Below are 16116 nucleotides of genomic sequence, written 5' to 3'. Positions count from 1 at the left end.
CATAGAAATGGCAGAATAGTCTAATTGTATTAAACCTTTTCAGTTACTGCCCTAGACATGACTGTCTGTACTTGATGAGTTTCTCATTCAAGTAACCCTCGACCTCATAAAACACTGAACTCATACCTGAAACCTACACTTTATAATGCCAGATTTTTTTCCCATTTTCAGTCGATGCAGTTAACTTGTATCAAGTTCAAAAAATAATGCTTTAAAGGAATCAATTTCATGGTGAATGCATCTAGTCAATTAGGCCATTTAAACAACATCTTGCTCGTGTGTAGCAGACCATTTTACAAGTAACTGATAGTTTTACAAGCCTGTGTTTCAGACACGATAATTGGTTGTCTCTGATATGTGAGTTTGGGACTTAAACTCATTAACTTCTTTCGTGTACAGAACATTTCTTAACTAACTCTATTCTGTACCAAGGTAAGATCCTTTTAGCTAGTCATATTTAAAAGTACATTACCAAGAAGTACTAGAAGTGGGGAGGCTCATCATTTTAGTATATTCTCAATCATGCTAATTACATACTATAACCCTTTTGACTTTTATCATTTGTAAGCACTAGTCAGCTATCTAATTATAGGGTAATTTCAATTTTAAGCAACAATTCAAGTAATACAACAATTCAAGTAATAAACTGGTCATTGGGAAGTTTAGACTTGAAATTAGACAAAGGTTTCTCACCATCAGAGGAGTGAAGTTCTGGAACAGCCTTGCAAGAGGAGCAGTGGGGGCAAAAGACATATCTGGCTTCAAGACTAAGCTTGATAAGTTTATGGAGGAGATAGTATGATGTGATAGCCTAATTTTGGCAATTAATTGATCTTTGACTTTTAGCAGTAAATATGCCTCATGGCCTGTGATGGGATGTTAGATGGGATGGAATCTGAGTTACTACAGAGAATTCTTTCCTGGGTATCTGGCTGGTGAGTCTTTCCCATATGCTCAGGGTTTAGCTGATCGCCATATTTGGGGTCGGGAAGGAATTTTCCTCCAGGGCAGATTGGCAGAGGCCCTGGAGGTTTTTCGTCTTCCTCTGTAGCATGGGGCACGGGTCACTTGCTGGAGGATTCTCTGCTCCTTGAAGTCTTTAAACCACAATTTGAGGACTCCATACCTCAGACATAGGTGAGAGGTTTATCGCAGGAGTGGGTGGGTGAGATTCTGTAGCCTGCGTTGTGCAGGAGGTCAGACTAGATGATCATAATGGTCCCTTCTGACCTTAATATTGATGAATCTTAATTTGTAAGTGTGTAGGGTTTGGATTTATATTGTGTGCAAAAAAAGAAAAGTAATGTGGAAGAGACATTATAGCTTCATTGTGCCATTGGTTGCCACTAGCCAGGATATTTGTTGGATGAGTGGAGAGGAAGGGAGTTGCTAGGAAAAGAAATCTGGGCTGAATAAAATTTTTTGTCCATTGGGGTTCATCTTGACTCATTAGCTTCACGTGTTGATGACTGCAGTACCTGTAATTTCTTTATTTTGAAGCAGAGATGTTCTCTTACAGGTGCCATGACAGAGAGAGAAAAACATAGACAACAGCATCCTTTTTCCCCATTTGAAACATAACTTCGTCAATCTGCCTATGAAACCCTGATGGTGGTTTTCTTTTAAAGGGTTTTTTCCACTTATTTCCCATCTTCCTGAAATCAAACTATTTAATGAATGCCTATTTTCTTTTTCAGTTTTTTGGAAAATTAGTACTTTTTCTTTGTAGCACACACTCCTTTGGTAGTTTGTTGACAGGCGGGATCAAAAGTGTGAACCTCTCCTGTCTGAACTAAAACAGCCAGCTTTATTAGCACAAAGGCTGTAGCAAACTCAAAACATTTTTCAGGGCCAGGCACTTGAGGGTGACAGAGAGCCATACTGAGTGAGCATTGGTTACAGTTGCATGACTGCACAGAATTTTTAACTTCAATAACTACACAAATAATGCACAAAATCTAAGGTTATTTTGACACTTTCTTATGATGCATATATAATTCAAATAGGTGATCAATAAAATGTTACCTTGTACATATGTTAAGTCATTGCTTAGATCAGTTTATGTATTATAAAAATGGGAATCCACAGGACTTTTAGGAACTTATTCTTAGGTCAGATACAAGTCCATAAAGTGTTTTGGGGCTTTTGAACATGAGCACTCTGTCTGAATGCTATTTATTCTGACTCGAGATAGGTACACGTGTATAGACAAATGCAGTAATTCTTCTGCATCGGCAGCTATTTAGAAAACACAACTATACACCATTTAACTAAGATCAGAACTGAAAGCTTTGTTTTGGACATGTCATTGGACCTCATAGTAGGGATTGTGAGACATACCAGGGTACAATTCGACTAATAAGTAGCTGAGTCACCTCTGCCTACAATGCCTTACTGCTGTAGCCTCCACCCTGGACTGCTCACAAACAGCCTTCATCATGTTAGTTACTTCCAGCTATGTCTCAATATGTGCTACAGTCAGCCAGCCGCACCTTGGCTCTTAGCAGCCTTGGTTATGCTGCAGGGTGACCCCAATCCATCCGCAGTCCTGGATCTTCCTCCTGAAATGTATGTCCTGTACTTCCCAGCCCTCTCCTGTATAGCACAAACACATTGCTCATTAGTCCTTTAAGGGAATAATATGCACACAACTTGTTACCCCAGATGAAGATATCCAGACACTTCAACTTGAACACACTGGATTAGATAAAACAATAATACAAGTTCATTAACTACAAAGAGATGAACTTTAAATGAGTATAAGAAATGAGGTGCAAAAGTCAGGAATGGTTACAAGAAAAATAAAGATAAAATTCTTCCTGGTGCCTAAATTAACAAACTACGTTAAATTCAAAGCAGAGTTTTCTCACATGCTTTCAGAAGTCTTACTGACCAGACTCTATAGGTCAGGACCCCTTCCCCAGCATCCAATGGCTGCTTCTTTTGTCTCTTCAAGTGAGGTGAATGCAGTGGGCGGGGGAGAGAGGGGTGCATTGCGGAGTTTGTCCCTCCTTTTATAGTTTCAATCCCCAGCTGAGACCCAGGAGACAGTAAATATGGAAGGATGTTTACTGCTTAAATGCAAATTAAGGCAAGCACACATTCTTTCCTTTGTTTAGGACAGACCTGACTTCTACCTGGGCAGGGCTGTGGGGTTTGGAACATGGGTTAATAACATCCAGGGGAGTCTTATAATTTCACATACAGTGTTTCCACACACATTTTACCAGGATGATACTGAGCAGCAAATTGAGTTTTCAAATGATAATTTACAAGGCATACACGAAGATAATTTCAGTAGTGTGTACGATGCGAATATGGGGTGTATTACATCACAGATTGGTCTCTGGACTTCTGGATAATTAAAGATAATTTTAACTGGACATTCTACACCATAGGTGTATTTACTAGGTAAATATTTGTATAAGTAGTATTCCTGAGGTTAGGATTATATTAATAGCTAAAGCCAAAATTGAGACGAGAATTTTTTTCCTGCCAAAGTGAACATTCTACTTTGTATTTAACTTTCACATTGTAATAGAACAAGCCATGAAACACCAACAATCTGACTAAAAAAACAAACTGAAAGTCAAATATAACCCATTTAGGGCATCTTGAGTAAGAAAGATTTGATTTTTAAAAAGCCAGTGTTAATTTCCTGTGTTGTATCAAACCTGATAGTAGTCAAGCCAAATAAATCAAATAGTGAAATTAGTAAATGTTCTGTGTTTTTAGTATCTTTCTTGTACAATTATTTTTGCACACACTGAAGTAATTTTTTTCTTAAAGGGGTATATGCAATTTAAAACATGTATTTGTACATGTAAAATAAATAAACTATCTTAGGACATATATGAAAGTAGTATGCATCTGAGTACATTAATGGTGTCCCTCAGGCATGTGTGGTTGCTTAGCTGTTTCAAAAATAGTTCACATATATTATGTGGGTATGCCATACATGGGGGGGAAAAGTAGGATGTCAAGTGTTCTGAATGTCTTTGGCTTTAGTCACTGCTAATGATCAGCTTTACAATGTATAGGTCTTTTACCATCTAATACTTGATACTATACATCTAATACATTTCTAAGGGTGTGTTATTTCTAAAGGCAGTACAATAACTAGAATTCACTACGGACTGACCTGAGATCTGTTCAGCCTTGCAGTGAAATTTGCACTATGTAATTGTCATTTATTATTTGTGTTACAGTAGCACCTAGAGACCCCAATTGAGACAAAGGAGGAAACAGAGAGAGAGAGAGGTGAAGTGACTTGCCAGTGGGAGAACTGATTTTAGAAACCAGGACAATGTACTATCTGTTAAAACAGTGCTGTCTCTGAGAGGCATAGTTTTGTTTCCCTTTGACAAATTTGTAACTTCTTTTCTCCTGATTTTTGTATGAAATAACAATCCTTTCTTTCTAAGGCTGTGCTGAACTCATCTGTTCAGCATAGAGTTTGGGGATTGAGGAAGTTGTGCAACAGCCCTTTAATTGCATTACTATTAATGGGTGGTGAGACTGTTCTCACATGCCGCTCCCAAATAGATGAGATGGTGTTGTCACCATTGACCAGGAGGCAGTAAACCATTTGAATGAGTCATCTTTCAGGCTCCCCCATAAAAGGTTGGCTGCATATGGAGAATTTTTCTTTCCTGTGCATCCAACAGTTTTTTCTGTTCTGTAGCTGCTTATACCACCCTCTTCATCGTATTATCTAAGTGACTTCCAGTAGTCTGAGAGAGACTCGAGCATGCCCACGACAATTAAAATCAAAGGATTTTTCGGAAAATAGGCTATTCTTGGTGAAAAAAATTATGGCAAAGATTTTGTACCAACTACCTGATCTTTTATTATTTTCTGTGAACAACTTAGCACAATATACCCAAATAAATCAATTTCCTTCTTAAGTGGATGTGTGGAAAGAGCTGACATACTGGCAACTCCTCAACATGGACCTATGTCCTGGCCCGAACAGTGTGTCTAATACAGATCTCTGTGCCAATTTGGTCCCTTGCTCTGTCAGCCCTCCTTACATGTCCTAATGTGTCTGTGTATCTCTGTATATACCTGCCTATATAGCTTATCATGATAGACCAGAGTTGTTCTATCTGATGTGACTTTTTGGACATTTTTTGTGACCACCACTCCCCACACTCTTCACAACTGTCACCTTCTTCTCCTTTCTTTCTTTAGTCTCCCACACTTGGGTTTGCCAGTACCACGCTGCACTCTTTAGTACAGTCTTTCCATTCTCATTTGTCAAGCATCCTCTCTCTCCCTTGAAAACACTTCAGATTCTACTATAAAATGCAGGCAAACAACTGAATCACTTATGATCTGAAGGTCAAGTTCAGGAGAGTCGAGTCTGGAGGTTACGAATGATAAGAAGGAGGGAGGAGAGCATCTATTCCGTAAAGCACTGTGTAAATTGGATACTTCATAAATGATTTGTGAAGTGCATGTGTGTTCCTCTATCCCTGTCAGTCAAAATTCACAAGTCAGAATTGTCAGCCATGGCCGTAGTAGAACTTACATGAAAAATTTTGAACTAGAAATACCTTTCAGAAACCCATTTGCAAAAGCTTTTGGACCTACTATTTTTGCTAAAGGCAAAATTTCAAATGCTTCATAACCATACAAAGTAACCTAGCAACACAAATTTCACAACCCTTTCATAGCCATTATTGCCCTTCACTAGTTGTGAGCATTATGAAAACAAGTGTTAGGATGGAAATGTTTTTTTGTTTTTTAACCTAGAGCAATGTCTACCAGTGCCACTGCTATTACTCAGAAATACAGAAGTTTTTCCCTTAAGCATGTCAGGTCCTATTTAAAAAACAAATAAAAACTCAGTAACATGATTTCTATCATAAAATCTTTATGCTTTGTAATTAAATGCTTTAAGTTCGATCTTCACATTCACAGATTCAGAAATCAGAGTGACAATAAACTCAGCAACAGAACTAGTTAAATTTATAAATTTGTTAGAGGCAGATTTTAAGAGCACTTTAACCTCATCTCCATTGTGTACATGTGCACGCAACAGTGGAGTCCAATCCAAATACAATATGTCAAGTACATATTGATCAGTTCTGAATTAGTTTTAACATTTTGAGGTAAGGAGCCTCCTATAAATGTCACTCTTGGCCAGGTCATTGAAAAACAAAAATTTTGCAAGCATTCTATTTATTTTTCCCTATCATCAAAATCTTTCCTTTTCCCCTCAACTATTGGAGAGAAATTGAGACAGTCTACTATACCTACTGAGCAATGAAGCAGAACTCTTCAAACAGCTCTAACTATCACGGTAACGATGTGATAATAGGATTCTTTCATAAGAAAGAATTATTTCCTCAACTCTGATATTTTTGAAGGATTTCATTTGTTTTGGACATGTTTTTCAAATGATTGAAATACATTTTAACTTGGATTTTAGCTGAGGCTGCAAACAAGGTTCAGTGGGTTTGTCTATTTGCATGATTTTTTTTATGTAAAAGGATACTGAAATACATTCATAGCCATCACTACAATTAAAGCAATTTTTTTCCTGAGTTGTCCTAACTGAATATAGCACATGAGCACATTCGTTACCGTGATAGTTTGACATTTAGATGAAGCTGGATATGGCCCTCCATTTTTATTTTTATTTTTTTTTTGGATAAGCAGACACAAATCCAATAGTCCAAAAAACTGTCAGATTCACAGAATCATAGAACTGGAAGGGACCTCGAGAGGTCATCTAGTCCAGTCCCCTGCACTCAAGGCAGGACTAAGTATTACCTAGACCATCCCTGACTGGTGTTTATCCAACATGCTCTTAAAAATCCCCAATGATGGAGATTTCACAGCCTCCCTAGGCAATTTATTCCAGTGCTTAACCACTCTGACAGTTAAGAAGTTTTTCCTAATGTCCAACCTAAATTGCCCTTGCTACAATTTAATTCATTTGTGACGGTTTTTCAAAATTAATCTTAGAGCTGTTTGAAGAGAATAAATGCACGTTAGTAATGTCACATATGAAATTAACTTTGGGGCCAGATACTCAGCCTGTGTACATTGCTGTAGGACCACAAACACCATAGCATTGTGCTGATTTACACTTGCTGAGGATCTGGGCATGAATCTTTGCTAGTTTTTGCTTAATCTACAAGTTGGAAAAAGCAAAGTTTGAGAATTATATTTCTAGTGTATTCAAGTGGGAGAAAATAATATTGTACATGTGTTGTGGGGAGGGTTATTGATTACGGAATGTGGTATCAGTACAACTTAATTTTTGCAACATGACAAGGCCCCATTGTGGGATGAAGACCCATAATGGGGAGCACTAGAAAACAGTACAGAAGTCTTACAGTGATGTGCATTTAATTCATCATATTTCTTTCTAACCTCAGTTTTTAGAAATTTCGTAGTCCTGTTGTAAGTAATTTAAAATGCCAGTTCAAGACAGATAATTGTATGCTGAGTGAAGGATACGTGTTTGTAGCTTTATATTCAGCTTGGATATCCCATGGACAGGAAGGGACCCTTTTCATCATTCAGGCAATAGGAGAAGACAGAAGAGCTCCTACTAGTAAATGACCACTTTTGTCCTACTGTGATGAGAGATTGTGCAAAAACTAGGGTAAGTAAGCTGTTCACGTAGTTTCAAACCCACTCAGACATTTTGGTGGTGATTGGGTTCCATCATGTCTAGAAGAGTTGTGAAAATAGGAGCAGAGAGAAAAATTCCCTTTGGGAATAAATGTGTGAAAATGAAGGAAAGACAGTGTTGAAAACAAATACAAAGAAATGAGGGGATGGTGGAGGGGAGATAAGTTAGAGAATTCCAACAGAAATGTAGACCATATACACATCACAGGGCACCTAATTGTGCCAATCTAGCTTTTGAGTCACTGTCTTATCTCAGTTGGATAGTGCAGGCTTCTTTTTTAGTCTGAAAATATTTGTTTTTAGAATTGAATCACGCTTTGTATATATAAGAGGGCAAACACCGGTTTGAATTATAGGAGAAATGTTTGTGTACGCAAACTAATTTCCCGAGACTTCAAAATAGTGGAAACGGTTCCCAAAGCCCTTGACTTACTGAGGTTCATCCAGTGTAGTGTAAATCTTACATTGGAGAATGCAATAACGTACAATGAATTGTCCGAAGATCACTTCTATGCCACTGTTGTTAAATATCTAAAGTAGGGGTAGGCTAATTATAGTTCGTTTCTATATGTGGGTTAGAGACAAGTCAGCTAGCAAGCCTTTTTCTCTATGGCTGTCCCCAGAATAGCTGCACTCCTATGGGTATTCCAAACAGCTGTTCTGTTGTGTCATCACCAGAGGTTCCTACTCCAAAAGCCACTGCATAATGATCAGCTTCCTCTTATTTCAGCAGCCACCAAGATTTGGGTTCTCTGGCTATGGATATTTTGGAACATGGATCAGCCTCACAAACACAGAATATTTGTGCCAGATTGTTAATTTAATTTCTATATTTTATTTACATACCAAGAAATAAAAAAAACTAAAAGAATGGGATTTTCAATTTTTGTCAAGAAAACAATTTTTCCGATACCAATTTACCAAAGGGAATTTTGCCCTGTTTTATTACTCCATTATTGACTTTGTTTTGGAACATACAGTCACTGAAATGTAACCTAAAATCATTTTGTACATCTTGACAACAGTATGACCTGGTAAGTAGTTGTTACTTTTGCTCTAAGTTGCATGAAGACTAAAGTGCTAGTGTGCTTGGTGCCATTATTTCTTTTCCATGTGCGTTTTCATAGATTGTAAATTTTGAAGCTTAAGCTCAAGGACTCCATCATTAAAATGCAATTTACCTTTTGATAATCAGCCTTGGTTGGCCTTATTTCAAGCATCTAGTATAAATAGGATTGTACATTAAGACTTGTATGTAATCAGTGGGGCAGATTGCAGTGGTCTACCAGTAGGGGGTGTATGGTAGGCATTCTGTAGGTCTGAAAATCTCACGTTACTCAGCCATATTTGTCAGCTTAACACCAGCAGGGTCCTTTTATCAAGTGGCTGTAATGAAACCTTGATTTGTTATGTTTTTGTACAGCTTTCACTTCCTCTCCATACTTAGCATTCAAAGAGTGCAGTTACCGAAACAAACTACAACATTCTTATACCCTTGTACTCAAATCCTTTGGTTAGTGTACTTTGCTTAAACATTGACCTAAATTGACTTCTAGTATAATTTCTAATATATGAAAGACTTCAACATACATACCTTTACTAGATTACTGAATATTCTAATGATTTACCACACTGATATGTAGGTTTAAAAATAAAGATATGAAATAGGTATTCTAATAGTATTAAAAATTCAGTTCTAAAATCCTTAATTGTCTCAAGATTTTTAGGAAATTTTTGCAGTGTTATTGCAAATTTTAAACTTGTACTATCGGTGATCATTTTAATAACATTTTACACTAAGCGAAAACACAGTAAATAATGGTTTGGTAACTGCTGTTCATAGGTAAGTATTCCTACACTTTCTCTATTCTTGATTTTACACCATCTTTCTAGGTTGTTACCAACCTGATTCTGCATTGTTTGACAAATCTAGGTTTGATTGTTTCTGAGCTGAAACGGGTAGCTCTTCCCACTTCTTTATTTAAATAGAAATATTCATTTTTCTGATAACTATGATCAAGATCCCTAGTAATACAGTTACCTTTATAGATTATTGTAGATAAGTAATCTCTCCTACCTTGCTGTAATATTTCTAATATTGACTTCTGTCTAGCACTTCGTCTAAGTATCTTGTCACAACAGTACATAAATTCAGATTATGTCAATTAATAAAATTACTACAAGCTAGAATTACTACAAGCTACAGGCTTCTAGTATTTAATTAGGTTATCAGGTAAACAAAGCAATTGTAGGGACATTTTGAAGAGCTTCAAGGAGAATGTACAGCTTGTTTAGTCTTTAGAAGATTTAGTTAATGAGTACAGAGTCTAGTGCTATAGGGCTTCTGATCCCTAATTGAGGCCTCTGGTTGCTACCACAATACAAATAAAAATAATAATTACTATTATTATGCATGTTTCTGGCTGTCTTTATGAGAGTGGAAAGTTAATATTTCTTGCAAAAACATTCCTCAGTACAAGAATGTTCATACTAAACTTTGTAAAGACAAAATATTTCTATTGGTGTTTGGACAATAGCAAACACTGATGCATGTAATTGCAGTTATATATATAAGATAAAAGTCACTTTGACGTGTCAGACATTGGTAGGTTTTCTGGATCAAATACTGACTAAGGAAAAAGTATGTTGGAATTTTCCTTGACAAACACAGCTTAATGAAATCCACTGATCAAAATAGTCTGAAAAGTACCAGCTATTATACTTCTTTTCTTTTCTAAAAAAGACCAAGGAATTAATTGAACCTATTTTTTCTTGATAATTTACTTAAACCACAATGAGACTATTGTGTTTAAAAGAAGTAAAAGCCTTTCAGTGAGTTTGGGAAGAACAACCAACATATACCTGGCTTTCCTTACTTGTCTATAAGTGCTTTATGGCTGCTGTCATGAATGTCAATGAAATCTTTACTAGGGGCTACATCTTCCCAAATATTTTCTTTCAAGTACATTGATGCTCTTAACATTTGTCATTAAAAGTTGTATTTACAGTTTTTTCATGTCTTTGCTACATGACTAGCATAGAAATACCGCAGTGAGATTTAATTTAGTCAAAAAGGTTCACAGCTTAGCTGGCTTCAGAGTAACAGCCGTGTTAGTCTGTCTTCACAAAAAGAAAAGGAGTACTTGTGGCACCTTAGAGACTAACCAATTTATTTGAGCATGAGCTTTCGTGAGCTACAGCTCACTTCATCGGATGCATACCGTGGAAACTGCAGAAGACATTATATACACACAGAGACCATGAAACAATACGTCCTCCCACCCCACTGTCCTGCTGGTAATAGCTTATCTAAAGTGATCATCAAGTTGGGCCATTTCCAGCACAAATCCAGGTTTTCTCACCCTCCGCCCCCCCACACACAAACTCACTCTCCTGCTGGTAATAGCTTATCCAAAGTGACCACTCTCCCTACAATGTGCATGATAATCAAGGTGGACCATTTCCAGCACAAATCCAGGTTTTCTCACCCCCCCACCCCCATACACACACACACCCCCACCCCCATACACACACAATCTTTTCTGATTTGCAGCCCCTTCAAATATTTCAAATGGTGGAGCAGACCCCTTTGGAAATCTTAGACATAGTCTGTGGACCCGCACGGGTCCATGGACCACAGGTTGAAAACCACTGTTCTATTATGGTAATACTAATATTTAATTTTATTGTACCTAGAATATGCTATATGCCAATCAGAGACAAAGACAGCATCTCTCATACATAATACTTATTGTTACCTTGACAACATTAATATCCTAGGCTTCGATGTATAGCGACAAATGAGCCAACTGGTTGCGTAAGTCGTTTGCATCTAGCAGTCAGTTGCTTGAGGTTCCCAGGAAACCTCTGTTGTAATTTACCATTGAATCAAGTACATAAGTTTGGGGAATTTTTTGACAGTAAAATTTGTGTGTTGCATATTTTGGTTGATCAGGTAGTTACAGATGATTACCAATAACAATATGGTACAGCATGTCAAGAAGTTGATTTTAAAGTACATGCCCAGCTGTTTATAAAGTTGCTTGCTGTTATTTTTCTGACTTTTTTGAACACTTGCTTAATATACTTTGTGCCTTAAGTGCATATAATTCTTTCTCAGACCTCCCATGCTGTTAGAGGTATTGGTCGAATGGTGGCTTGCAAAGCAGGTCACTCACCCCTAAAGAAGACACTTTCCGGTCACAACGTATAACCTGTAGTATAAGAACAGCTGTGGATGTGATTCTAAAAATGAGTGTCCTCTGGGGGTTTTTTACATTTTATTTTCTAAGAGACCAGCTGTAATATGAAAGAAATACTAATTTTTCCTCTTTTCTACTTTTTTTTTAAAATAGATCAAAAAATATTTTGAACTTGAACCACTTGCACGAGGAAAGCGCTGGATTCTTAAACCCTGCTCCCTGGATGATATGGAAGCAGTAAAAGACAGCTTCACCCTTCTGATAAATTTGCTAGAAGAGAGAGAGCTTGAGCCTTCAAGAATGTGAAAAGCTAGGAAAGAGGACTGCTTCTACAGTCATCATTGAACCTGTTTATTCTGCTCCCAGCTTAATTATGATTTGGTATCGAGACTGTGTTATGGCTTACAGTAAATATAAACTTTCATTTAGTGCAGAAGATCTGTTTGTTAAAATAAATGCGCTGTATATGATTGGTATTGGGTATATGATTATTCCAGTTAAGTCATCACGCTACTGAAATATAGGGAGTTCCTCTTTGTGCACCACTAATTTTGCTCACTGCATGTTTTTTCCCTGCATTATCATAAAAACATTCTTGATATGGAATTCTGCATGCACAAAGTCACAGTCTGTAAAGGATGAAAAAAAATACCACCAACTATGTTTTCTGAAAAGTAAGCGTCATTAAAAATTTGTGGATATTACTGTGTGTGTATGTCCTTGGGATCAGCAAACAAGCTATATGGAAAGGATGGCCAGTCAGAGTACCAGTAAATCATCTTACAAGCAAGGAAATGTCTTGATGCAAAATCGAGTCTGAAGTCTTACTGAATGAAAATACAAATACCTTGCTGGTTGACTACTAATCTAATTTTTAACCCTTTCAAAGGTACAAGCAGTCAAGTTAGAGGGAGTAAGGGGAAATAAGGCACAAACACAGCGTGTGCTTTGTGTGTTTGCTATGGGTTTTGGATTATCTGGATTATAAAAAATAGCTTGCATAAAATTGCAGCTACAACTTAAGTAGATGATATTTTTTAAAAAATTAAATAGGTTGGATAAAGTTTACCAGTTGTTGTTTTTTTTAGTGACTCTCATCGAAGAGCAGCAAGAGTATATGTATTTTAACTCCGATGTGGATCTCTGCTATATAAATAGCATGAAGTGTGACCGTTTTAAATTAAGGGATCTGCTGTATCTCTCACTCAAAGTAGTATTGTTATCACAACTGTGCTCCTGCCTCTATAATATCTCCTGTTATAAACCCCTATTTTTAGGACTTTAAAAAATGCCTTCAGAAATTCGCTGAGGACTGAAAGTTAGTAAAAAGTTTATTAATCAGAACCACAGTTTTGAACAAAAATGGAAAAACTCCATTCAGTTCTAGGAATGCAATACATATTCCACCCCTTAGCCCCATTCCCCCCCCCCCCCCAGGTTTGCAACATTTGCATGCCTTTTGGCAGTTTTAAAATGATGTAAATCAGTTTGCTTTTCAAATGAGCTTCTCAGTTCATTGGTTTATAATAAAACCAGATATCACAAGAGGGTGTAGAAATCAGTAGATGTTTGGTACACACGGTGGTGGTTGTGCCTTGTCCAGTTAGCTGCCCACATCCACCAATACCCTGCTTGATGCATACCCTGCAATGGCATACTGAGGGTATAGATATCCATCTTGATTCTGTGCTTCAGGTTTTGAAAAATCTTCTTAAAAGAAGACCTACTTTTCACAGCTTTATTCAACGTGTCTTTTCACTCTGAAAGGAGTTCATTTCTTTAAGTTTATTTTAGTTTATAACTAGTTTGAGGATAAGAAAAAATCGTGAGGGAGAGCCTATAAAAGCTGGTTCCCTATTGTACTCTTGGTTAAATTAACTGGTTTCTATAACTTTTACCTTTTTAAAGTTTCCTTGAACTATTTGGATCACTTCTTCCGTCACTTGTGAACTGCTTCCCTGAGGCACATTTCAATATAAGTGTGTAGCCTGATAGAGGCTGTTTCAACTCACTTCCTATAATCAAAACTAAATGGGGGTTCCTGAGTAACTTCTGGATTAATTGTGTAGTAGAAACTGAGAGCTGAAAGTGACCAGAGCGCTAGAATCTGCAGCCTAGAGAGCATCTGGGCTCACTGACACTTTCCTCTCCCCCTCTTCCCCTATCTATGTATTTCTGACCCATGTGCTGCCCCAAGGCACCTCTTCTGCAGATACTCAGGAACTTAAACTGTTCATGTTACTCAAAACCAGCTCCCAACTCTCCTTCTATGAATTGGGACACGCTTGCTCCCCCTCGGGTATTGCTAGGCACCTTGAGTGGGCTCCCTTTACCTGAACTAAAAATGAATTGGGATCTAGTTTAGAGCTTCCAATTCACTCTTTCAGGTAACACAAACAATTTAAAGTTCTCAGGTGTCTGCAAAAGAATCTGTTTGGAGGAGGATATGAGTAAGAAGGGGAAGTGGGCTACATGCAAAAGTGAAGCCCACTCTGGGGGCAAGAGGAAGGGAAAAGGTAGCATTCTAAAGTTTAGCTGCTTTTTGGTTTAAAATTAGAGGGTGGGAGGAACAATCTTTTTACTATTTTCTGCCTTCTGGCCCATATTAGATGTAATTAATCAAATTCACAACAGATGTAAATGAGACCAACTCCACTTACTTCTTACTAATTTACACCAACAGTTAATTTGGTGCAAAGGTCATAGGGGTTTTGATATTAGTTTGGTCATGAAATCTCAACTATGCACTGTTGGAAAGTGCTACACAGCAGTGACATCAAAAAGGCCCAACTAGCCAATCAGAATATGGCTTTAGCCATACTCCCTTATACAGTATATTAGGACCTTTTGATGTTTAATTCTTTTCTTTAGGAAAATGTCAACTGCACAGGCGCAGTGAAATTTTTTTGTAATGATTTTCAATGTGCATATTCTTAGTAATCACTCTCTACTAAAGGTTGAAACAATACCTCGTAACTGTTTAAGTATTCAGGAAAGATGTTTAACATTACTTTGAATGTGATTCTGTTTGTGAATGGATTATAATGGATTTGTAGATTTTAAACGTTAAACACTTTCACCTTTTTTATGGAGGGATTAAAAAATACATAGCAGTTCATGTCACACACTCTGTCTAAAGTGTTCTTGAATATTCTTAATACAGAATCTGTGAATACCAGACCTTTTTTATTCAGATGACCAATCTCAATGACTATTTTCTCTTCCTGTGTATCCATCGTTTAGATTAAATAAATTCAATCACTAGGAACTAGCTACTTTCCATGCAACTTCATTAAACAGTGAATATTGTCTTTAAAAAAAAAAAGATACTGTGGTTTAATGTTCTTTAGCCATCTGTTAAATTACTTTCTGGGTGTGTGTTTTTGTGTGTGTGGATGTGCCCACACTGGGCGGCTTCTCAGACCTATGTCTGTCTGCAGTGTTTCAGCAGTCAGAATAAAAACATTATCAATCAGTATCCAACAACAGCTGTTTTTGACATGCTTCTGTCTGACGCCTAATGTTTTACAACTGTCCTCCTTTGTCTAGCAGTTCTGAGCTGGTCATCTTGTCGCTTCCATGTTATGTCCTGTACTTGTACTAACAGAATTTGCAGTGGTGTTGGAAATCCTTGTTAGTGTTTTTGATAGTCTTTCTTGCTGTATAATGTGCTATGTGTCTTAGTTTGCATATTCAAATGTGCTGTACAGAAATCTGTGATGTATTTCATTTAGTTTCTGGCGTTTCATTATATTTATAGAAGTTACAGATTTTTGTACCTTATTAGCTACTACAGTTGCCTTTTTGTAATGGCAATTAATTTATATTACAAAAGTTTGTATCTTTTCTGTAATTGAGTATTGGTTGATAGTTAAATGTCATATTATCCTGATTTTATACTAAAAATACATCATCTATACTTAGTAGTTGACCCATTCATGTAGACAACTGCAAGACCAGAGGAACTTGTAATGTCTGATTTATACATGATTTCCACGATCAAAATATGAAAATAAACACTGAGTAGAACTGAAGTGGTAAGCTTGAATCTTTTCAATATTAATTTTTGGAAGTGCATTTTTCATCACCTTGAAACAGATTTTCAAAATATGTACTTTTGGGTCAAAACTAGTGATTAATTTGGAATAATATGACGTATCTATGCAAAACATAAATATTCAATTGGTATTTCAAGCTGGTTTATTTTCTTAGTGAGTTTTGCTGTTTCAGAAATATTTTTAAAATATACCGTAGAATTATTGCA

The 16116-nt window shown here is 36.9% G+C and overlaps 1 protein-coding gene across 4 annotated transcripts in view; it reads left to right on the top strand.

Annotated features, from left to right (window-relative positions):
- ARL15 (ARF like GTPase 15) overlaps positions 1 to 15886 on the top strand; it is a 335565-nt gene extending 319679 nt beyond the window's left edge. For all 4 annotated transcript variants that reach the window (XM_084629128.1, XM_084629129.1, XM_084629130.1 and 1 more), the window contains one exon: positions 12006 to 15886. In XM_084629128.1, coding sequence (XP_084485254.1) covers positions 12006 to 12158 — 153 coding nt within the window. In that variant the 3' untranslated portion in view covers positions 12159 to 15886. The remainder of the gene's footprint in view (positions 1 to 12005) is intronic.
- Positions 15887 to 16116: the final 230 nt, after the last annotated feature.

Source organism: Lepidochelys olivacea (genome assembly GCF_965140295.1).
Source record: "Lepidochelys olivacea isolate rLepOli2 genome assembly, chromosome: 5".
NCBI classification, from domain to species: Eukaryota; Metazoa; Chordata; order Testudines; family Cheloniidae; genus Lepidochelys; species Lepidochelys olivacea.
Note: the sequence above shows the minus strand (reverse complement) of the source record. Positions and strands in the feature narration are given on the sequence as shown.